The 26,352-nt window shown below is 39.0% G+C and overlaps 1 protein-coding gene across 1 annotated transcript in view; it reads left to right on the top strand.

The window, feature by feature from the left end:
- SYNE2 (spectrin repeat containing nuclear envelope protein 2) overlaps positions 1-26,352 on the top strand; it is a 3,814,665-nt gene that overhangs the window by 3,767,012 nt on the left and 21,301 nt on the right. Inside the window, exons 134-135 of the mRNA XM_044073561.1 lie at positions 11,953-12,027; positions 22,229-22,275. Coding sequence (XP_043929496.1) covers positions 11,953-12,027; positions 22,229-22,275 — 122 coding nt within the window. The remainder of the gene's footprint in view (positions 1-11,952; positions 12,028-22,228; positions 22,276-26,352) is intronic.

The following is a 26,352-nucleotide window of genomic DNA, read 5'->3' as shown; positions in this document are numbered from 1 at the left end:
ACCCCTGGCGCACTGACGTCAGGGAAGAAGCGACAGCAACTGACGCCGGACCAAGACTTTGGAACTCTGGCCGATTGCGGGACCGCCTGATGGCAGGATGACCTAAGTGTGTAATGACTGCAGCAGTGTGAACACTCGAACATCTACATTTATGGTAGGTACAAAACTGTACTTTGTCTTGTATGTGTGAATTGTTCAGTGCTGGGTTGGCATGCTTTTCAGTTAAAGATCACTTACTTCATTTATTTATTTGACATTTGGTGACCGGGAATGTCTGACTGAGCTTGCACCCTTTTTCAGCAGAGGCCAAGAAAGAAAAGGTCCACAAAGTATTACATGCAACATAAAAATGTTGACAAACGATACAGTATGCATGAGGTAATATAAACATGCATTGTAATGCTTGGATTCACAATTGTAAAATGAGAGTTTAAATGTGTTATTTACAAAAAAGGCAATAAAACCAAATGTTAAAGTCTTTCATATATCTCCAATACATAAGGACTTCACCATATAGAGGGGACGTAATGACAGTTAACTCAGAGTTTAAGAAAAGAGTATAGAGGTACTGTATATCAAGTCTTAGTTCTTACAGGCAAAATCATGTACATCAGTAACCAAAAGCAAAGTTATTTCTGCTTGTATGCCTTTGACTCCTCCTTTGGCTACTGAATTTGAGGGAAGCCTATTCCTCCTTTCTGGGACCTCAATTTTGTTAAAATAATTGACTCTGGCTCCTTTTGAGCTTGGAGGTTCAGCTTCCTTACTGCATTGTACCCGGAACACTGTTCTTTTGCCCCTTACTTCAACTAAAAGGGTGTCTAACCTTCAGTGCCTTATGGCTGTACCTCCTTTTTTAGTCTTTCATAGGAGAGGGTGCCTCTTCATACTAATCCTTCTTTTATGCCCAATGTGATTAATGAGTTGTCAATTAATCAGTCTATACATTTGCCCACTTTTTTCCCTTCTCCCCAGTCTGCTAGTGAGGAGGTTCTGCACACCTTGGATTTCTATAGACAACTCTGATATTATTTAGAAAAAGACATTCATAAATCTGAGCAACTTTGTTTCTTTTCATCCTAGGTCTTTAGGTTTACCTGTTTCTAAGCAGAGTATTTCTTCCTGGATCTCTAAGGCCATTTCCTTTTTTTACTCTTTTCATGGGAAAAGTTTTCTTCTTCTGTTAAGGCTCATTCTACCAGGGCTGTGGTATCTTCTGGTCCTTTTTCAAAGGATTGAATACCAGTCCATCCTTGAGACAGCTACAGGGACTTCTGTGCATACTTTTACCAAACATTATAAGTTGGATATGGTTTACAGGGCTAGAGCTGGATTTGCCAAGGGCTGTCCTGGATGGCTTTATTGAGGGCTCTGCTGGACCTTCCTCCACCCAAGTTTCCTCGTGAGCTTATATACTCTTCCTAGTGTAAAGAATACTGCAACAGTGATATTGAAGTACATAGTACAGTGTGTAAAATCTTACCGTAATACTAGATGTCCTTCCTTTCACTGTTGCAATATTCACTTTCTCTTCCTCCTTTTTTCATTTTTCCTTCTGGATACACACGTTCCTCTTTTACTCCTTGGACTGTTGTTCCTCCTGGGGCTTTTAGTTCTGTGGAAGGTACATCTGTACATCATCATTATGCCGTGAGCAGGGAGCATATGTGTGATGTATGCCATCCCTATAACAACCTAAGGCTTTGTTATACTGTCCAGACTTCGGGCTACCCTTGGCAGGGGATCTCTAGTGTAAGGAATACTGCAACACTGAAAGGGATGACATCTACTGTTAGGGTAAGATTTTACACAACTGTACTTTTTCAAGACAAATTGAAGTTTCTATAGAGATTCATTAAAGAAGCAACTTTTGTCTCCTTTGCCAAAGTCCACTAACAAAGTGTGACTATGGTAGGCAAACAGACATTAGCACACATATTGCTTGTTCTGTTTAGAGAATGACCATAGAAAATTATTAGAATTCTTAGACTGAAACAGTTTACTAGACTGAAGTACTTAAAAACTCTCCTCAATCTACATACCTTTCAACCTCTTGGCACAAGAAATCTGGACAAAACCTAAAATAATAGGGGACAAAGGTCCAAAAATAAGGACATATTTTAAATATTGCTGACATGAATTTAGAAAAATGGTAGAATAACAGGATATATGTTAGCATGCATTTTCAGAAGAATATGAAGTCTGAAACTCAAATGTATGTCATTATTTAGTGACTATTCCTCCATGATATGCCGGAAAACCACACATTTTTAGGAAGAATGGACCAAAAATTATGAGGCAAAAATCTGAACATTCTGCAAAAATCGGGACAGTTGAGAGGTATGTCGATCTCACAGAGAAATATTTGAAATCTCCAGATGAAAAAATTCAAGTAAAATGTTTTGTAAAATTAAAGACTCAGAAATGTCTGAAAAAAGGGGAGCAGTCAGTCGGCAAGAGAGAAAAAAGACATGGATGAACCAGCAAAACCTAAAGCAGTGAAAGAAGAAAACCGACATCCTTAGAGGCTAGCAAATGAAAATCTTGCAGGGAGGAAGGCGCCTTGTAATGGCAACATCTACAGACAAGGATGAAATCCTTATTTAAGAAGTACCGAAGGAGCCGTCCGTAGTACTGAGGATTCTGACATTAAGATAAAGCAGACACCTAGAATGGTACTTGCACTATGAGTGTCTCATTTACTCTGAAGGTTAACGAGTTGTTGTACCCTGAGTGCATGGAAATAGATAAGTCAGTGGTAGCAGCAACAACGCTAGAGTCTTCCTTCACTATACAACTTGGCACAGGTATTTCTTCTCTGTTGGTACAACCTTTTGAGTATAAATTTCTGGATAAAAGGTTCTATAAGTAACTGTGGAATCACCTGAACAACAACAGGAGTTTGTGTTGATCGCCTTAGTAGACAAGTGCACATTTGCCTTTAACTGCTAATATGGTATTTTTTTAGATACAGAACCCAGAGATGGAAGAGAAAACAACTAGTAGTCCCATTTATCTTGAAGAAGAGAGGAGCATATCTAGATGGTTCTGTATTTAGACTCTGGCCATGAGGCTTCATCCTCACAATCCAATAGTACTCTACCTGAGGATATTGCATTGAATAGAATTGTTAATGTCAGGATATTTTAATTGGCCAAGTACTAAGTTTTCCTAAGAAGAGTTGTGTTGTAATGTTAAAAAACTACCAAAGATTAAGGGTAGAATGATTTCTCTTGTTAACAGTTTTGAATCTTTATTATAAGCTAGCAGTCTACATTCAAATACAAAGGCTCCAGCACACTGTGCATATATATTTAAAGGGTAGGCAACACTGTATAGCAGTCTGAAGTTTACATTTTTCAGGGAATTTGATTTGCTGAACAGGTTTGGTTAAAAAATGCAACACATCCAGTTCCCTTACAATTAGTTATTAATAATTTTGTCATTGACAAGAACTCAGCTTTAACGCATCATCAGCAAGTCCTAAATTAAGTACCAGAATAAGAATGGAGAGAGAGAAGGCCGAACAGTTGTTTAAGCAACTGGTAAAGTAGAAATCTATATCTTGAAATGTTTCTATAATTTTGTGGTTGCTACAATCCCCCTAAACACACACACACACACACACACACACACACACACACACACACACACACACACACACACACACACACCAGGGTATATCTGTGTTTTTGACGATTCGTTTTGAGAGAAATTGAATTAACTTCTCACTGTAACAGAAAGCATATTCCACAGTCATTGAATATGTTGTATAATGTATCTGGCGGTCCTGTTCTTGATATTTATTTTAAGTACTAAATTCCACAAGCTGTTGTTGGCTTCCCAAGAGGTGAGCTCCAGAGGTGGACTTTTAAAACAGGACTCTAGCAGATGCTACCTTATAAATCAAGCAGAGATCACCTTTAACATGTCAGAAGCAGAATATGATAGTTTTTAAAACCTTTCAGTTCAGGATTTCTATTGTTACTGTTCTCTAATCAGCATGGCAAATGAACAGCTTTACCGCTTTACTATTGCCAAAACATATGCTCTTTTAAGGTGTTTGAGGATCAATGTGCTTTCCTTGGCTGGGCAGAAAAGTTCCCTTTGGTGCAAAAAAACTTCCATTTTCTTATTTTTTACTCATGTTCTATTACTTTCTCTTAAGGCAGTTTTTTTTTTTTTTTTTTTTAAGTTTTTGTAAAAGTGCTTGATTTTTCTAATGGAATATGTATGTGCATGTTTAATAGGCCTACCCTTTGTATAACCTATGTATTTCATGCCAACAATGTATTCCTGGTTAGATGGACACAGCAGTATGATAAGTTATTAATTTTTTATTTTTTTGTTCTGATTCAGAGTGACCGGGTGGGGGTGGCAGACATACTGATGTCATATTTTTGACCTCATAATTTCTTTCCAGCAGTCAGCCTGTGTCCCCAAAAGATGGCACTGCAATATCCTTCTCTCTTTTTTTTGATCTTCTTTCCATTTTCATTAAATGGCAGTATGCAGAATTTTTACTTTCACAATCCTTGTTCAGAGTGTCAGCAACTATTTTTCACTTACTCGTACATGCTTGTTTCCTTAGCCTTCTTTTTTGGACAGAGTAATGAGCCATTTCAATTGTGCAAAAATACTTAAATTATATTTTCTTTTTATATTCAAAGTATCTGGTATCTACTTTTCACACTTTTGCTCTCTTTGTCAGTTAAGTAAATAACCTTTTGTGCCACTCCAGTCTCAACAGCTTTCTATATTGTGAATAATAACAAAGAACAGCAGAACAGTTAGGTTTGTAACAGGAAAACTGATCTTTGCCAAAGTATTGTTATTATAGGTTCATAGGATGATACTAGGCTATTGGCCTGGATGCCTTATAAGCCTAGCCAAGAATTTTGCCCATGTTCCTACAGTGTCAGCACCTGTTTCCCCTGTCCATCAGGGAAACAGGTGGGATCCCAGGGGTGTATTTTCTGTTTCCCATCCAGTCATTCCTCTTAAAGAGGGCTAGTGAGGTACTCTGCTTGAATAGGTTCATAGGATGATACTATATCAGTGGTCTTTAACGCAATTTTAATGTTTTATGTATAGGTGTGTGTGTGTGTGTGTATATATATATATATATATATATATATATATATATGTATGTATATATATATATATATATATATATATATATATATATATATATATATATATATATATGTATATATATATATATATATATATATATATATATGTATATATATATATATATATATATATATGTATATATATATATAGATATATATATATATATATAGATATATATATATATATATAGATATATATATATATATATATATATATATATATATATATATATATCTGGGTTATCTTTAGTTTACCGAAAGACCACTTCCCCGACATGCATTTCCCCGAGACCAGAACACCGACATTTCAGATCACCAACATCCGGAAAGTTGACATTTCCCACGCGGTAAGTAACCATTTGGCAGAGCCCCCCCCCACATCATAGGGGGTTTAGTTTTTCTTCAGGTAGTTCCTTCCATCGGGATGGCCAAGTGTTTACTTACCTCACAGGAAACTTCGGATTTGCGAATGTTGGTGATCTGAAGTGTCTGTGTTTTGGTCTCGGGGAAATGCGAGTGTCGGGGAAGTAGTCTTTCGGCAAACTGAAGGTAACCCATATATAATATATGTATATATATATATATATATATATATATATATATATATATATATCCACACACACACATGGTTCCCCTTCATAATATCGAATTACTGAATGCTCGAAAGTCAGTAATTCGAAATTATAAAGTCTAACCAATAAAAATCCCGAAACCCACAAGCACAAAAACAAAAAACCCCAAACATACAGAACATATACACCACATAACACGCACACCATACAACCCACATAACATACACTACAAGCCCTACACTACATGTATACAGGGGGGCAAGCCCCTCTGCACCCCCCACACCCCCCTACTTATATATTCTAACTCCGAGATCGCACTAATACACAAAAAAAACCACCACACAGACATTTTAAACTGCCTCGCACACACACACACACACACACACACACACACACACACACACACACACACACACACAGACACATCCAACACTCACACTCCCACCTCCCTACCCTATCTCACACGTACAACTTACAAAACACACACATTTACTCACTTACCTTCACTTCCGTAAAACATCCTAACTCAACACTTCCCGTCCCATAGCTGACATGCATAAGCGCATATTCGAGATATTTGAATTTGCGCTTATGCATTTTCAACTTTACAGTCTCGAGTTGCTGAATTTCGAGCATTCAGTAATTTGGGATTGTGAAGGGGAACCATACACACACACACACACATATATATATATATATATATATATATATATATATATATACACACACACACACACACACATGTATATGGGGGGTTGATTGTGTTTTTCTTATTTTCTTTTTCTCCTAAAATAATTTTGCTGATATTTTCATTTAGATTGCACTCTTCTGGAGGGTTGATCATGTTATGTTGTACCACCCTATCAGTCAGATACAGTCTAGTGATGTTTTCACCCACCTAAAGGAACATGACCTGTACATGTGGCAGCACTATTTTAAAGGAACAGGACACATGTTGCAGCTCTCTTTTTCTGAAGCAAAAACAAATGATCTTGTGTGGTAGAATTTTGCAATGCAATGTGCTTATATATTTTCCAGCAGCACAGTTTGCAGGTTGAGAGGTATGTAATGTACAGGCATAGAACTGAAGACATCTGTCTGAAAGCCATAGTACCTCAGACTAGCAGTAAAACATGTACTATACACTATTCATAACCAAATATCTGGCATTTTGATGTCTTTTGCCAAGGAAAAATGCGTCGACGTCTTTCTATATGATCAAAGTGTCTGACAGCATATACCGCTGTCACTCAGTTGTGCCCTCAGTTGTATTTGGCTGTCTTTTAGATAATTGACTCCTTCCACTGTCTGAATAGAGTTGTACTGCCTAAAAGGCACTATGGTTAAAGAATGCTCTAGGCAGTATCTACAACCTTGGGAAGATAAGTCCAGCCCAACCTTACTGAAACTGGCAAGCCTGTTTTCCATCTCTCCCCAGATGCCATGGACCTACTCAGTATGGCACCAATACATAGGCCAGTTATTAAAGTTAATCATATTCTGCTTATATTGTCTTATCTGGTATTACTCTCAGTTATGGTAGAATACTGCTGAAGACTAGATTCCTTCTAACCATAGAGATTTGCTTGGAAAACTCCATAATGTTCCTCTTCATATAGACTAAAGAGATGCAGCTTAAGTCATTTCAACTGCAAGGACAATGACTGTGCCATAGTTGTACATATGGTGTGCCCAGCTGATGTGGTAGATTTTAGAGCCTGTTACCTTGTGTCTGTTCAGCCTTGTGAGTGGCACATCTGTCTGCCAAACTGTGGAATCACATATGATAAGTTAGTTTGCCATGGGGAGTAAATTGTTTTTGTAGTCTGAAGGGCTTGGCCAAACCACTCTAATGACTGTTGTCAGTGGTGGTGGAAGAAACTGTGTGTGGTGTAGAATGATTAGTGTGTTGCTGAGCTTTGACTGTGGTGTGTGCATTTGTAGTGCATTTCCCAGGAGATTTTTGTACCTTTGTAAGTGATTTTTAGAGCAGTTTGGTATTGGAAGGTTTTATGTTTGTCTTGTAGTGTGTAGATGTAGTGTTAGTATTGTTACTAATAAACAGTTTGTGTGAAAGATTTGCTTCCAGTTGTAACAAGTACTTGCACTTCTGACATGTGGATTCATAATTTCAAATGGTTATCAATGAGAACATGGCAGTTTATACAGTACATCAGGAAGCCTAGTGCTAGAAGGCTAGCAGCTGGTTGGGCATAGTCAAATTGATGACCCATTGTTGATCTAGAAGTATCAGGTGGCATATGTCATACAATGTTATGATTCCTGGTCTGCCTTGAAGTGAGGGGAAGTTGTATGCTATATAAGAGGACAGTGAGGCAGTGAAAACAGTACAATACAGTAGAGTAAAGCACAATGCAGTAGCAGTATGATATACAAGGGGACAGTGAAAAAATTAAAAAACACTGTGCAACCATGTACAGTGTAACACAACACAGTACTGTGTGATACCATCCAATGCAGTACAGCTCTGTATAGCTCAGTATGGTACAACACATTTCAGTAACATAATGTACGGATCTGAACAGCAGGTACAGATGCCGCAGTGCAATAAGCTGGGAGATGGTCAATAAAGTAAGTATGACAGTTCTTGAACAGCACACAGGAATATTGCAATGGCATAATCCATTCAGTACTAATTAATATACAAATGAGCAGCATGTAATGGCATAACATTCCAGGAGACAGAAGTGCAGTATTTTCCAAGAATTTACGTGGTAGATAATAGAGCAGACAAATGTCACAATATTCATAAGGGAGATAATACATTAAGCAGAAAACTTAAAAACTACAAATTAAGTTTAACTCTGTATTCAAAACTTCAACAGTAGGCCCAGGTGCACAGTAGCATTGTAGAGAAAGGACAGTCTAGATTTTTATTTAACAAAGCAGCTCTGAATGTTTAATAAAACTCTACTTTTTCACTTCTTTTCCATCCATCCATAACCTTTTTTGCCATTTTTGTAATTTTTTACAGAAAAAATGTAAATACAACAAGAGCTTCTGCCAACATAAAATAACAACAAATGAGAGTAATTCAGTTAAAAAGTGTACTGACACTGCTTTCATAGACTAGCCAGTGGGTTAAGTAACTCTTACTGTAGCTAAAGAGAAGGAAGAAATTACTTTCTAGGCCATGTTATACTATAGGGAGCCATATTCTGTTCTAGGAAGAGGACAAAGAAAAAAATCACATCGTTATGGCAACTCTCATGGTGGCCATTTCAGAATGTAAGAAACACTCTTAAGTGATTGTGATGCATCAGTATTGCACAGAATATCAAGGTACTATGATACATTTTCAGTTTTAGATTGAAGTTTACCCTTTAAGACAATAGCTATGCTGAATATACTATTTGACATATTTACAAAACAGTACAGGATACTGGCTTCAAAGGGAGGAACCGATTGGCATGCTAATAATGATTAGGTGGGAAAGTGATCAGGGAAACCGTAGAAAAATTCTGGATACTTTGGGAAAGGGGTTAAGGCAAAGACCGACTGAATCTGCTCCCTCTTTCATATTGGCATTGAGATGACAGAGATAGTGGGCCATTACTGAAACATTGTCTATTTACAAAGAAGTAGTGAATCACTTGTGAAATGTTAGTCTGCTAAAAAAATAGAGTGGTACCAGAACATGGTAAGATGAAAACAGTGGTTGTGCTGCACAGATATGGGCTCAGATAGGAGCCTGGCAAATAAAGGCCCATTACCTCACTTTATCCTGGATGTCTGTATGAGAAAATACTGCAGGGCATTCCATGAAGTTCAAGAATGCTAATTGTCTTGCAGATGAGAAGCTGCTTAGCTTCACAATGCAGAAGTCTTGTTAGACCAGCTTCATCCATTTCTGTGAGCAAGTCACCATAATTTGGCTAAGGAAATCCACTGGATCTGGTATTTTGGACTGCAGTAATGTTTTTGATACAAGTCCTCTGAAGAGATTGGTGCAGAAGTTAAGAAGTATGGAGATGAGGTGAATTATAAAGTCCACAGAGAATTAGTTGACTGGCAGGAAACAGCTCATGTTTAGGAGGAGCTTTTTAAAGAAACCCTGACAAGACAGCAGAGTGACACAGGCTTTAGTCCTAACTTCAGTCCTGTTATTTTCATACTGTTATGTTGACTGTGAATGCAGAACATATTCCTGTCCACTGACATGTTCTTATACATGCATACAGTACACACATAAATAATTTTGTGTCCGATGTCATATAGGCTGACAGAAAAATATCATTTTTACTGCTGCTGATAAGACTGATACAGTGGCCACAGATTGGTTATAATCTTAATGATGATTTGATGTGATCAGTGTTTTACCATACTTACCCCCCCTCCCCAAGTTTGTGTAGCATAATTTAAGGCATTTCCCAAAAGACATCCCTGACAATATGGTGTTAGCCCAGGCTTGCCTGCCTTCGCAAAAATGAAAACCACATGACCTTGAAAATGGCAGTGTTTTACTGTATGCATATACCCTTAGCTCTGTCATTTGTTTCATTAGTAAAGGATGTTGACAACCCTCTTAATTCAGCTAGCTGGAAAAAAGTAGGGATTAAGGTGTGTCCCACACCCAACCTCTTTCTGTATTAAATATTAAAAGTTTTTTTTCCAAATAACTAATCACACAGCCTGTAATGTAACTTGCACATTCTGGGAGTTTTACAGAGCAGTTCTAAACAAGGTGAAGTTCTCAGAACAACGTTAATGGAGGAGGAGTATACTAAAACATTGACGTGCTGTTTTTTTGCTTGATTTGATAATGTGTTAGTTAGATTTTATATCAGGAAAGCACAAGGTTATATATTTCAGTGTGTGCAGGTAATGGCAGTACTGTACGTATTGGAGAGTGCTAAGGTTTGGTTTGAGGACATAAGTGATTTGGGCTTATAATTGCACTTTGCCTAATTTATGCTGATAGTATAATATGATAGTGATAAAGGCTAATAGGGTGCTGTAATGTTTGTCTGTGCAAATGAACTTAAGGAACTGTTGCCCCCTTTCCCCAACATGCAGAATACTGTATTTGATTTTGGAAATATGCAGACAGAAGGACATAAGGTCTGTGGCCTAAATTGGACATGCAAACATGCGAAGAGGAACAGAGTAACTTAAATATGGGAAAAGAATGAAGGAGCCTAGATTTGAATACACTAAACGAGAGAAATTGTGAAAGATGTAATATTAGCTCTCAATTTGTGAGTGGTCAGATGAAGAAGTAAAGAGAAACAGGAAGAATGTGGGAGCTGGAAGGGAGTGATTTTTTTTTCCCTTTAAGTAGACTATTTAGTAGATTAGCACAGACAGTGATAAGATCTTGAAACTCACTGTATGAACTTCTGGGAAGCTGTCAGTATGAGGGATGACCCAAGTCCAGAAATAGAGGATATTTATGTATCTATATGCATCTTTTTCTCAGCCTTATCAGCTATGCCAAAGAAAGGTAGTAATTCTGGTGTCTTATGACCTGAAAATTTGACCAAAAGACTGAAGTAGGTGTGGGGAAATTAAGAGGTGCCCTCTCCATCCCAAGCAGCAACTAGTTTTTCTAATACTGCCATCTGGATATAAATCACTTAACCTTTCAACTCATGCACACAATATATCATTACTCAACTAGGTACACAGTGATAGCTGTTTCATGCATGCTTCTTGTACTTTTCAGCTTAGTTAGAATTTTAAACTGCATTCCCACTGGGCTATCTCATTTGGAATTTTAGGTTTCCATTTTCTGTTTTAGTTGAGTGGCAAACAAATATGAAATGGTCTCCCTTCTTGCCTTTTTCTCTTGGATTAATTTTGAGTAGGTTAGCGTGTTATGAAGAATGTTATTCAAACCTTTATCTTTTGATCTGTAGTCTGGGCTTTATTCCTGTACTCTGAAGACCCAACTCTATTCCAATGTATTGTTGCAGCAATCTGAAAAGCATATGCACTATGTTGCTCCAGCTGCAGAAAGTCAAGATGACTTTCTACATTGACAATGACCGAGATTTTGGAAAAAGTTCCACCGGAGAGACAGTTGGGGAGTTGTGTTACAAGCTCAAGGGTGGGGTCATTTGGGCATATGGGTGGTAGTGTTGGCCTATGGGTGTGTAACAAAGGTAGTACTTATTACAAGGCTTAGAGACATATAATTTTGTTATTATAATGTATTCCTTTCCTCCATGTTTATACTTGCATTTACAGTAACATTTCATTTTTATATGGACTTTTTTTTTCAGGATAAAAGTTCTGCATCATCTCTGGATGAGTTAGATTCCGGGATTCAAACCAGCACACCTCTTCCTTCAACAGATGTAAGTGAACAAAATGATTTACATAGCTTAAATATTTTTTTTTATCATGCATTAAGTCTTGTTCTTCAGTTTGATGATGTTTTTGCATCATTCCCCAGGCTTTCACAGTAAGGCATAATAAACATCTGTATGGTTCTGCTTCTGCTGGGGAGTAGACTTGAGAAGTAACAAGTATAGCAGCTCTGTAGACCAACATGATGAAGTTACAGGTGCATGTTAAGTCAAGTTGTGTGAGTGCATTTTTTGCATCTTAGATTTGCAGTGTGTGTTATCCATCCCATTGATAAATCAATCTGCAAGTGTCTTACTTTGATTTCAAAAGATTGCTGAAGGAACACACATATGGTTAATATTAGCTTTTCACAGCTAGAGCTACTTTTCATGTAGAAAGTTTGCAATACATTTCCTTTGGCTCCTTACCTATGAGTCATGAATTATCTCTGTACCTGCTGACAAGAAAAGAAATGCAAATGGTGAGGTAATGGTGTTTTCCTGACTTTTCTATTAACTGTCATTAAAAAAATACTTCTACACCATCAAAACTTTTTGGAGATGATTACTTCCTGTGTATAGTTAACTGTACATACCATACAATTACAGTTTAAGAAAGTGAATGAAAATTCTTATAGATATATTAAAAATAATACTAGCAGGATGCCAGGTCATTTAGCACAAGTGCACCACAGCAAAGGCCTACTTTATAACTAAACAAAGAAACCAACAGGAAACCACATAGTAGTGCTTGGAACTGTCCAAGGTGTACTCTGTCAGAAAGTGATCATTTTTGTGGTAAGATGCAGATTGTATGGATAACAAAGGATACCAGGTTTAGTATAGTTAATGAACATCTGTAATGGTTTGTCAGAAAGGAAAGAACAGTGCTCGTGAGAGAGAAGCAATTTGAAATACACTGTTGTGGTCTTTATTTCTTTTGCTGTAAGACATTTTGGCATCCAGAGTGTGCATTGACAGAAAGTGGCTATTTTAAAGGTGGAAAAGGATGTCTGTGTATGAAATCCAAGGATGCCTAGCAGATTACACTGAAATATATGGCTCATCATAGTAGGTGCAGGACTGAGAGGGAAAGTGGGTTGAAATATACATTACTGTGGTCATTATTTCTTTCATTTGATCTCAGTTAGTCATAGAAGATGAAAGTTATTATTTAGTTGGGTGGTGTGTGAAAGCAAAAGACAGTTATATAATTAAAGTTGAACATTCTTCAATATGGCTTGTTGGGGAGGGGCAGTGTATGTCCTGGAGAAGTACTAGGTTGAAAAATTCACCGTGCAGCTGCAGCCAATACTTTCTCACTGTTCACAGTAAAGCATCAGATGCAATTAGACAGTTGCTATATTTAGAGAAGTGGGAGGAGGCTTGTGTGTAAGATACATTACATTTACCTGATCAGACAATCGTTGATATGGCTTTTTAGATGTACATGGTAGATGAGTAAGAATAAACAAGGTGAAATATGATAGTAGGACCATATTTGCTTTGAGACAATGCATCGAAACATTTAAGGCATAAATACTTAAAAATGTATTATTTGTCATAGTAAACAAGTCTGTATTTGAAAGCAAAAGACATTTAGTTGATAATATTAAAATTCATCATGCAACTGTACTTTATCTCTGCAGCTAAATAGCACAGCTGAAGTACAGTTTATAGTTGAGTATCCACATTTGTTGTCTTAAACCATTTTTGTACTATTTCGGAGATTTAACAATGCATTGATAGGTGCTACCAGTAGTTCTCTTGGCTATTAGAATATACCAGGAAGCTAACTTGAATTGTACCCTGTAGTTTAAAGTTTGGTATAACATCCCTTCTTTATATGAAGAACACAGTACACGTCTAGAATATATCCTGTTTGATTTGCCATTACATCTGCAATCAAAATCATACGTATTCCTTCAAAAAAGGGGCCACTTGAAGGATGACAAAATTAGAATAGTCGGTTCAACTTCATTACTGGATTACATTTATAATATGAGTGCAGGGTTTTACTTGCATTTGACACTGATGGTCTAGTTGTTTGTAGTATACTCTGTTTCCATTAGGGTTGGGTGTATGATGTCTTTTCAGGGTTGACAATGCAACACATGCTACATATATGTCTGTACTGCATTGTTATTGCATCAGAATTTAAAGTTATGTATATTTCTTCAAAAGGGTCTATGCCCAGAATATCTCTGTACTGTGTTGTCTTTACATTAGAAGTCAAAGTCATAAATATTTCTTTAGAAAACATTTTTTTTTCACTGAAAATGTAACATTATGAAAACTCACTGCATGGTACTGTGATGTGTTTAGTTTTAATATTTAGTCATATTTAAGTATTTAAGGGTAGAAGGGCAGCATTAGGTGTATTTTGTACCTGACTGTCTGTATAATTCCCTGAAAGTTTTTACTAAGAGCTGTCAACAGTAGACCATAGGCTATGATGTTTTATATTACTAGGCTTTAATTGGAGGTAGAGATGTGACTTGTTTTCTCAAAATTGTGTTTACTGTCATTTTGAATGTTATAGTAAAAAAATACATATTTATTTGTGTGGACATGTTGTTGTTGTTTCGGCTTTTCCCGGTTAGGGGTCGCCACAGTGGAACTCCGGTCCACTAATGATTGGCAGTAGATTTTTACAGTGCCGAGGTGCCAGCTCGACGCCCAAGGCACGCCCATTTTACACATGTCTTTTGAACGCCACTCGACCATGGGGAGGACACGTAGACTCCACACAGAAGGCAAGGCACTCCAGCCAAGAATTGAATGAGAGAACCTCTTGCTGTGAAGCAACAACGCTACCGCTGCACCACCGCAGCTTCATAATTGTATATATTCAAGGGTGCCTTGTGTTATTGATGTTAGTGCTGTTTGGTTTTGCTGCATAGGTTTGAGTATCTAGTTCAATTTTAGTAACAGTTTTTAAACAGTAGCTGAAATCAGTGCCTAGATATTGATGTTTCTAAGTAGTCTCAATGTTAAAATAGTTACTAGAAATAACTTGTAACATTTGCAAGTAATTTACATTTAAATAAAAATGTAACTGTCAGATGTTCATCATGCAATTGACTGCTGAATTCAGAAGCTTGGAGAACTTTGCTGCAGGGCATGCTCTGTGGTCTGGGCAGAGTTTCAGAGCTAAGCAGTTTTTCCTGTTCAGCTGGATTGACATAACCTTTCCCCTAGATGTCTCCACATTCCTGTTATAAAAGATAGTGTATGACTGGAGATCAGTCATACTTTCTTGACTCGTACATTATATGCAAAGGAAGGCATTCAGTCAGTCCATTGGGTTAGGCCAGGACTTAGAAGAGCAAGCAGATCTTTTTGTAAACTGTTGTTTGTAGTTGCTAATGTCTACTTCACTGTGAATTTTTTTTTTTTTTTTTGCAGACATCTCTGTGGCATGTCCCAATATGGATGTATTGGGCATGCTACCTGAGAGAGGCAAATGTGTTCGCAGTGTGTAAATTTCCACCAAAAACATTCATGTTAATATTGTCTCTAGAGCATATTACCACTTGCAAAAGTCTGTCAGTAGTTCAGTTCTAACACCCTTTATACAAGATGCATTGTTGTCCAGGCCTGCTTGAACAAAAAGTGGCTTGTGACCTACCTACCAAAATCCACGTTGTCATCAGATGGTAATCAGTCAGATAGATGTCCCTGTAAAAATGATAGGCATACAAAGAAATCTAGAGACACCCAGAAGTCAGATGATCCTGATCAGGATCCCAGGTTTGAGGATGCCAGTACTGCAGGGGTACTTGGTCAGCCCTGTACCTGACATTTATTTTGTCCGAAGCCTTGGTGCAGCCCCTTTGGGGGACACAGTACCATCAGCCATTACCAAACTATGAGAGAGAAGAGATATTCACCTGTGAACTTCAGTTGATTATTAAGCAAGATGTTGGTGGCCTGTTGTTGCTCATTGTAGAAGAGCTTGTCCATGATGCTACTCAGGAGTTGGAGTCCGTGCATTTTTCCTTGTAGGGTTCACAGGACGCCATCAGCTACTGACAGACCAAAGACCCACTCTGAAGCCTGAACATATGACAAGCATAAACTGCTCCATGGCAGTTCTCCAGCCCACATTTTACTCACTCCTCCCTATCAGGATTAGGTTAAGCTGGAATAGAGCTTTTTCCAATTTTTACATAGTTTTTAACTTGATCCAGATCAGCCCTCTGTCTGGATCAGGCAGAAAAATATGCCTGATCCATTCAGGCCCTCTTTGTCTGAAGTTAGACCCATCAGAAAAAGGGTAGAGACATTTTCATAAAGGTGAAGGAGAGGATTTAGACTATAGAGCCCACCTGTTCTCACCCCTCATCTACAGTTTGTGCTTGTGATACACATTGCATACCCATGTCTCTGAGTGTCCTGCAGAGGACTTGTCATTTAGAGACACTCTGTCATTCACGAGAGAGAATTTTCTGGGCAAATCCACAGTGTTGCTTCCCTCTAGAAGAGAACCATGGAACATTTGGGTTTGGGCCACCAAAACCTGTTGCTTTTCCTCCGGTCTAGGATGTGCTTGATGCTGACAGCTTGGAGACAGACTCCCAGCCCCCTGAACAAAGCATGTATAACTCTTTTTATAGAGAAAATTTTCACAAATTTCTATTTATGCCTTGTGGCTGATTCCACTCATGGTGTCCCTGGAATCAATAATGGGAACTAGACTGCCTCTAGGATGTACGACGGAAAAGAAGAGTAGATAACTTGAGAGGTATAGCAAAAAAAAAAAGTGTATGCCTCAGCAACCATGGCATTTAGGGCTTTTAAATGACAGACACTCATCCTTATGCCTCTTGTTTGAAAACCATCTCCTTGAGCAACTGTTGGTGAATTGTGGGGGAGTGCATATGGGAAAGGAAACACTGCTTTGCTGCAAAAAGTCCAGACCTCCTTGCAGTTGGGAAAATGTGCTGTTAGCTGTTGGTATATTGTTGTATTTGTAGCATCTAGGGATGTTGCTGTAGCAGTCAGTATGGCTGAGAACACACTCCCTGTGCAAAGACAGACGGGTACATCTGCTCAGTGCCCACTGAGGCCCAGAGCTGCTGTTTTGACCCCAGGCTTACAATTTCTTCAAGAAGCTGGAGGACAAGTGAAAGGTTTGGGATTTTTGGAAGCACATGCTTCTGCCCAAAAAAGCAGGAATTGTCCCCCAAAGCTTAGAATAAAAGCCTTCTAATAGAGACAATGAAAAGGGAAGCAACCCAAAGGTAAGCCAGCATGTCAGAAAGGAAGATAACAGCAGGAGGATATAGAGAGGCAGGGGGATCACAGAGTCCCTTTACCACTAAGGGGCAATTGTGACTAAACTGTGCCCCCTCCCTACCCCATCCCATTCCTTTTCTTACTCACAGCCCTCTACTTGTCCTATGATAGAAGGCAGGTTTGCCACTTGTCTCCAGAAATGGCTAAACATAACTTCAGACAAATGAGCTTGAATATTATATATAGGATTTACAGGGTCCAGTCCCTCACAAGAGTACCAGAGAATCAAGTACATCTGGTAAAACCTTAGCATATCTATCTTAGCATAAGGCACTATAGAAGTACTGTAACATCAAGAGCCAAAATAATTTTATTCTGTGCTTTTTGTAGTCCCACGAAAGCCTAGGGACTTGCACCCTAGGTCAGTAGTACAAGGCACCTAATATGCTGGAAAAAACAAGCTGGCCTTCAGGACAGTCTGTGCCAGGGAACTTGGAAATAATCGCAGACACCATTGCAGTAATGTATTATGTCAACAAAAAGGACACATTCATTCTTGCTGAGTGTGTAGAATAGGCATACAGACTTTTGGGAGTAGCCCAGAAATTCAGTTTGTTATTCACAGCAACCTGTATGCTTTCGGAGGACAGTTCCATCTCAGATCAGTTAAGAAGATACTCTGTAGAGATGAATGGATGCCACCCAAGGAATTTTTTTCTGAATGTAGTGAATAGATGAGGTATTCCAAACACAGAATTCTCCAAGCAACAAGCAGCTGAACAGATTCTGCTCCAAAGCACCTCACAGGAAAGCTTACAGTGCCTTCTCACTAAACAGCAGGGGTATATTTCTCTCTGCCTTCTCTCCACTTCCCTTGCTTCTAAGAGTAATTCAGAAAATAATGGAGGAGATCCTAGAAATGATTCTCATTGCCTTTGTTTTGTAAAAGGAGTACTGATTTCCCCACCTGGCAAGGGAGAAACATTTCATGCTACCCCAGCATGGAGACCGCTTGATGCAATGCAGGGGGATGTTCTTCGTGTTTCACTGTTGCAGTCATTACATTCGGGCTTGAATGGTGTAGTGGTACATTGCTGTGGTTGTCAATTACAGACACCTTCCCTGTTGTCTCAGCAGGGGAACCAGATTCTGCACCCTCAACTTTTAACACTGAACCTTGCAGCCTGGCTAATTACATAATCTCTCCTCTACCATCCCTCAGTAAACCTGTGATGGATATCATTTTAGAGGCAAGGGGGCCTAGTACTAGAAAATCTTATGCTGAAAAATGGAAAAGATTCTGTGCCTGGAACCAATCTCAAGGGATGAGCACAGCAGCACCCAGTTGACCTCAGATTTTACAATACTTAACTGAGATGCTTCACAAGGACCTGTATTTTTCATCCATTAAAATCCACGCCTCAGCCATTTCAGCTCATTATAACACAGAGCCTCCCCTCTTCTTTCATCCACTGCTCAAGCAGTTCCTCAGAGGGGCCAGAAATTTGAGACCACCTAGGAGAGCTCCAACCCCAGCCTGGGACCTTAACTTTGTTTTGGAGAAATTCACTCTACCTCCTTTCGAGCCAGCTGCTACTGCAGACGCACATCTAAGGAAAGCAGTATCCATTCCCCTTTGTTCTGTGGATTGAGAAAGAAGGTTGGCAAATGAATAGACTGATTAAGAACCACACTGGATACCACCTTGGGCATGCAAGATGGATTGGTTTTGAGGGACACCCTGTCCGTCTGAAAGATGATGAAAGGCTCCACTACCATAAGGGCTTGTAATTCAGATATCCTTCTAGCTGAAGTGATTGCTAAAAGTAAAGCTGTTTTCCAAGAAAGAAATTTTAAGTCTGTAGTAGCAGCTAGCTCGAAAGGAGGTAGAGTGAGTTTCTCCAAAACAAAGTTAAGGTCCCAGGCTGGAGTTGGAGCTCTCCTGCGTGGTCTCAAATTGTTGGCCCCTCTGAGGAACTGCTTGAGCAGTGGATGAGAGAAGAGGGGAGGTTTTTGTGTTATAGTGAGCTGAAATGGCTGAGGCATGGATTTTAATGGAGGAAAAAGGCAGGCCCTTGTGAAGCATCTCAGTTAAGTGTTGTAAAATCTGAGGTAAATTGGGCACTGCTGTACTCATCTCTTGAGATTGGTTCCAGGCACAGAATCTTTTCCATTTTTCAGCATAAGATTTTCTAGTACTAGGCCTTCTTGCCTCTAAAATGTTATCTATCACAGGTTTACTGAGGGATGGTAGAGGAAATATTATGTAATTAGCCAGGCTGCAAGGTTCAGTGTTAGTAGCTGAGGGTGCAGAATCTGGTTCTCCTGCTGAGACAACAGTGAAGGAGTCTGTAAACGACAACCACAGCAATGTACCATTACACCATCCAAGCCTGAATGTAATGACTGCAACAGTGAATGCACTCGAACATCTACATTTATGGTAAGTGTACACAACTGTACTTTCCCTCATACACCCAGGCCTGCTCACACTGAAGTTAGCAGCTCAGATGTTGTGACCATACTTTTCTTTGAGTACCTGTTATGAAGAGAAGAGCTAGAAATTATAAGGGATGCTTGGAAGCCAAGTACAAAGAAGTCATACCTAGCTAAATGGAAGAGATTTTCCCCTTGTTGCTAAAGGCAGGACCTGTACCTTTCAATAGGGAGATGTGCCCATGGCCCTTTAGTACCTCTCCAGGTTTTTACCTCTATTAAGGTGGTCCTGTTGGCCATCTCAGCCTGCTTACCTTTGGAACCCTTCCTGGCATCCAGACTACCAGTTCTCAAAGGGCATGCTTCACCTCAGACCTCCTAGGTAGACTCTTACTCCAGCTTGAAGCCTGGCTTTTGTGCTGCAAAAGTTGAACTGGGTGGCTGTTGAACCAGCTGCCTTTGCAGAACTAAAAACTCTTGTACTGTAATACTACATTGTATACCACCCTCTGGCTTACTACAACTCGATACACACATATTAATTACCATTTTCTCACTTATTAAATGTTATACTACTGAAAACTGGCTTGACAGATCAAAATTGGCATGGCATGGATTTAAGCAAACTGTAATGAACTATATATATATCAGTATATAAATTAATAATATCCAAACAAAATAAATGGTCTTACTATAAACAGTATTGGGGAAAACTTTATAAATTTATTTCATAATAAGTTTCATGCATTTTTATCTGTATGTACATATATAAAACTGGCTATGAGAGTTAATGTTATTAATTATCATAAGAGTGCCTTACATCTTACTTGATTGTTTTTACTGTGGTTAATACCGTTTTTTACTTTGCTTATTTGAAAATCTATACAGGCATTCAGCATTTTTTGTATATAGTTAGTGTTATAGAAATGTAGTTTTTCATTTTTGTGTATCTAATTGATGTTTTTAACAAGTTCTTTTTGGGAAAAAAAAAAAAAAAGATATTGGAAAAGAAAAATTCTTGTACTGGAAGATAGTCTTTCTATTTTCAGTAACTTCAGCTACAGAGATTTCTGAATTACATACCTTGATTTGCAAATAGACTTTTTCACAAGAAAAAGGTCACCTTGCAGACTAACCCCTCAGTTTTGCCTAAGGTAATCCTGTAAGGGAAGGGACAGTAAGCCAAGCTGTTCAACTGAATACCCTAAAACAAAGGGGAAAGAGTAACGTACAAGCAACCGAGGCATTACCTTGACGGAATAAAACCTATAGAAAATCAGAACTGTTTTTTTGTGTCATTTGCTGAAAAGAAAAAGGGACTGCCTGTGTCAAAATAGAATATCTGTACATGGACAGCACATTGCATTCACAACTGCTACAAGCACTGGCATTGCAGACTAGACCTAATTTTTAGGGCTTGAACAGAATTTGGTTCAGCCATCCTAAGGGGGATGCACCCCATTTGAAAGGATTGACAAGCTTGGTATAATGCCCTAAGGTTATTTCTGCAACAGTTGCATAGTTAACTTTACTTAATTGTAGATGTTCAAGTATGGTTGATGCCGCACTCCTCTTCCCCAGTCCCCATCCCTTCTAATCATGGGAACCCTGCAGGTTCATATACTTTCCCTATTTTACCCCTTTCTTTGCACATACTTATCTCAGTCACCTTCCCTGTTTATTTTTTTCTTTTTTGGTGGGGGAGGGGGAACCAGAGGAGATAAGGTTCTCCGCAGGGGATTGCCAGAACCCTGAACTCTTATTGTGGCTACAGATTGCACATTTGAACCCTTACAGATTGCAGGAAAGAATGAACAATGGCTGGGAAAATATGTCCCCTTTTATACAAGCATTGTATAAACATCTGAGGGAAAGGTGATGTGAACCTGGCCAAGGGGAGGGGGCACTCCACTCTGAAAGTCTGGCCAGGTCTGGGACCCAAGTCTGTGACCAAGTTCCCTAAGGCAATGACACTCAAATATCTACAAATTACGGTAGTTTGACTACACAACTGTACTTCATTTTCAGGTTAAAAATAAAAACAGATGTCAAAAATGTAAACATATATTGTTGTGACTTAGATCTTTGTTTTTATTAGTTTTGTATATTGTGACATAAAAATGGCATCAGAATGTGGTTTGTTTCATTGAAATTCAAGATGTAGATACTGCTTCATCTTTGAAGGTAGAAAAATCTGAGATTGTTGTATGGGTAGTTTTCTCAGTATCCTCAGAAAGCTGCATGAGAATATGTCAAGTCATGTTTGCAGATCCAGTCATTGTGTATACAACCAGCAAAAAAATCCAAAAACATTCTGAAATGGATGTCTTCTTAAAAATGATCATTGTTGTAGAGGTTTAGCTGAAGGATAGAGTGTAATGTCTAACGTGACTATAAAAATAACTTGCCAGTCGTAGCCTATTTTCATAGAAAATGAACTTACAGGGGATGTCTTATTTTGTCTCTGTTAACAAACTGACTTGTTTTCTGAGTTTTCAAGTAGCAATAAAAAATACTTAATCTTCCTTTTCAGAGGAGTGAAGAAAGCCTGATGGTTACCCGAAGCATGGAAGATAGCAGGTACAGTACCATTACTTTGGTTATTTTGTAATGATGTTTCAGTTGCATGCAGTGTTTGTGCAACAAAACACAGAATAATTAGTTGACAAGTTCTGGTTTCTACTGCAAAAGCATGGATATGCCTAGAAAATGTGTGTAGTAATAAGGCATCCAGCTTGAAACACTTGACAGATCCTGTGAAACACTTGACAGTGTATGTATTTTGTAACATTTTATTTTCCATTGCTAAACACTTGGTGTGTTTTAAAGGACCTATTAGTTTAGACCCTAATATCAGATTGCAGTATATTGCAGCAAATGGGCAAATTAGTTGAAACATTTGTTAGTCTGTTAGGTGGCGTGGCAACTTATTGTGTGTAAGATAATAACCAAGCTGAATTCTGTTGTGTTGTTTGGAAGACAGCATACAATTCATGGAAACCATTCAGAGATGCATATTCGTGGCAGAGGGGAAAAAGTAATATTTCCTAGGATCACAGAAGAGTCAATGTCCTCCTTGTGCTTTGTATAGATGCCTCTTTATGATGTACCATGGACTTATGTTACAGACTGCTGTACTTGTATTTCTTTTTTCCTGTTTTTTTTTACTTTCATCTAAATTTCTGTTGTACAAGTAAAGTGCCAGTGCATACACTTCACTTTTGGCTTGGTGTACAAGATCCGTGACGGGTGGTATACATTGTCTCTTCTTTCTAGGAAGATATCCTTAGGTATGCTCATTAGTCATAAGACTTGCCTTTTTTGGTATTGTGGTACTCGAACCCTGGAGGGTTCCTGATGTTGTGATGCTCAGGCTGACTTCATTTTCGGATTCATAAAGTTCTGTTGCAGCCAGCATTTGGACAGACTGTAGTTCTGCCATAAGACAGTCTTGTGCACTAGCTGTTGCTTCACTAGATGTGATTTTGCAGTCAAAGATGGGGGAGTTGGTTGGATGTGGGCTGTCCCACCTACTGTCTTTCATTACTGTTTGACAGAGATCTTACATGATGATGATTTTTCACCATATGGCTCTGTCATCACCCAGTACAATGATTCTTCAGTTTCCCACTTTCTTTATACTAACTGTCCTTCCAGTTTTACAATTCCCCTACATTTTCACATAGCATAGCCTGCTGACTTTAAATGTAGCGCTCTACTTCGATCTGCTTGGAACATAATTCAGTATTTCTGAGTGCTTCTGTGTGATTACGGGATCACTTTGTTAAACTGGGACTTACTTTTATCATTGTTTTTTTACCATACTATACATCTAGAAAAGGGAATGCCACTAGATTCGACTTTTCAAAAGGCTGGGGGTGTAATTTTAATTCATACTTTCTTTCAGTTACATGTACTGCGGTGGTGGTGCTGCGGTAGCGTTGTCGCCTCACAGTAAGACGTTGTCCTGTTCGATTCTCAGCTAAAGCATCTTCTGTGTGGAGACATGCATGAATGGTTGAAGGTTGTACGGCAGGGCTGGCAACTCGGTACATACAAATCTATAGCCAGTCATTAGTGGACCGGAGTTCCGCTGTGGTGACCCCTAACCGGGAAAAGCCAAAAGATACAACAACTTTCTTTCAGTTACATATTTTGCACTCTGCAGAACTTTACATCTTTGCTGTGTAAATGTATTTTATTTGTGTGGCTCATACCCGTGGCTGAAACGGTGAATTTTTTAGCTTCTCATCCATTGCACACATCCTTCTCCCTTTTTAAGATTAAGCAGTACCGAAGAACTGATGCTTTTGTCAATTGTCTGTTACTGAGATCTGTTCTTACTGTCTCTGCATCTGCCTTCTGTGTACTTAGCAAAAATTTAGCTGTATTCACTTTGGAAATTGTATAAGTAAAACTTAAATCAGATGTCTTGACTGAAATTACTGTTGCAGTATTCCAAGCAGATGGGTTTTCACCACTAATATCCAGCTGGGGTACCAAGCTTAAACCTTCCCTGGAATATATGTCCAAAGTATGACCTCAGCTTATAAGCATTAGAGGTATATAAACTGAAATATAAGCATAACTCCTCTGACTATCTCACCACCAGACTGAACACATGTCTTGCACCTGTCAGTCTAAACTTCACATGGTCATTGATGCCGTTAGATTCTTAGAAGCAATTGAGTGTCTCATTGGAGAACCTTCCTTCTTATCTAAACTGTTTTGCTGTATTTTGTTTTATGTCAGCTAGGAGGGTTAAGTGTGAATGCAGTAGGTAGATTCCTTACAAAGATCCCCATACTTAGTGTCTTTTCTGTGTAGGAGTATAACATGACTATAAAACTTGTTCCATTTGCCAGTTCTTTATGTCCAAGACTTTGTGATCCCATTTATCTTCACTAAACACTTTATTGGAGACCCAAAGACTGAAGTGTCTGCCCACTTCAAGATGGTGGACACCAACACACTGGGCATACCTCCACTTCATTAGAAAAACTCAAGAGGCCTAAACCTGACATTCAGTCTGCCTGATCTGATTCTGATATACCTGCAGAGGTTACAAAACTTGTGGTACAGCCAACTCTACCTCAGACTCCTATCGTGATTCGTGACCAAGCTGGAGACCAGTATGGTGTCAGGGGATCTCCCATCTGAGGAGACAGCTACTGAGAAGATTATCAGAAAGCATCCCCCAAATTTTAGTTAGGGAGGAGATTCCCAGTAAACTGATTGTGGAAGGGGTCAGAACCTCCACCCATGATTCAAGTGGATGTTACCCCAAAAAGAAAGTGACAGAAAACCAAGCATGTCTCCTTTCATTCTCCTTCCAGGAAGGAGGAATGGGAGGGCTTCTCTTAGGGCTGGCTCAAGGCTGTTAAGTCATTGATTTACAGCTCCACTCCTACCCCAGAGAAGATTATGGTGGAATATTCTTTCTCTGGATAGAAGGAGGAAGCCTCAGATTCTGATGACCATTCATTATCCTACTTAACTCTGATTCACCCTCCTGGCCAGGTTCCCCTCAGATAATAAAGATTCTCTTTCTCCTGAATCCCTGTGGAAGAGGCATCCTTTGGGGAGACCATTTTTAAATATGATGAAGCATTCTGAGTGGGAGTCTAGTCAAATCTCTGATGTCCAAAACAGATACTACAGCATTTTATAGGTAGGCTCTCCTGCCCCCTCCCCTGTCCTTCCAGTCCTGAAGTCCCTTTTGGATGCTTTTGAATCCACCTCTTCAGCTCCTGACTTGCAGCTTTCTGTTCTCAAAAGGCCAGACAGATTCTGCAAGGTCCCAGAAGACCTTAAGATTCTTTTTAAGAACCCTGTTGGTGACCCTTCTGTTGTGTACCTCTCTTCTGACAAACCCTTTAAGCTACTACCCAATGCTAATGGCCTTCCTTCAGACAAAGACAGGAGATCTATAGATTTTGGGGAAAAAGGTGTATACCTGTTCTACTCTGGCCTTCAGTTCTACCTTCTCTATCAGTTAGCCTGAGGCAATTAGCACAAGTTACCCCACAAAATAGACATAATCATACAACAGAAGGACTCTCTGCTTTACCCCAACATATCATAACTCAAACTAAGCCTATGGACAGTAGGATTCTGATCCCTTCATGTACTCCATGAGGCAAGGGCACCCACCACTCGAAAATCCTACTTAGCCAAATGGAAGAGATTTTCTATATGGTGTCATGTAGACAATCTGGACCTCAGAAAATCAGAGGTTCCTCTTATCTTATCCCATTTGTATTAGCTAACGAAAAACCTGTGTGGCATACTCCTCTATAAAAGCCTGCCTTTCAGCCTGTCTTCTGCTTAACCTGCCTGTTATATCCAGGCATGAAGTCAGTTTCTAAAAGGGGTGTTAAATTAAAATCTGCCAAGGAAAACTATGGCCCCACCTTGGTACCTCAACATTATGCTAGAAAAACTCACTACCCCCCCTCCTTTGTGCCAGCTACTGCTTCTACTGTCTTGTCCTCCTGCTATTGGAATATCAGAACTACAAGCACACATGGCTGTCCCACTTTTTCTTATGTTTCACAAGGGCAGAGTGTCCCTGGGGGTCAACCCCTCTTTCATGCCTAAGGTGGTAAAAAGATACCTCTCAAACAGGCCATCAATCTGCCCACTTTCTTTCCCAAC

The sequence above is a fragment of the Protopterus annectens genome, chromosome 6.part0 (assembly GCF_019279795.1).
Source record: "Protopterus annectens isolate FY-2018-M chromosome 6.part0, PAN1.0, whole genome shotgun sequence".
Classification (NCBI taxonomy): domain Eukaryota; kingdom Metazoa; phylum Chordata; order Ceratodontiformes; family Protopteridae; genus Protopterus; species Protopterus annectens.
The sequence above is the reverse complement of the archived record's forward strand: the minus strand, read 5'-3'. Positions and strand labels throughout refer to the sequence as shown.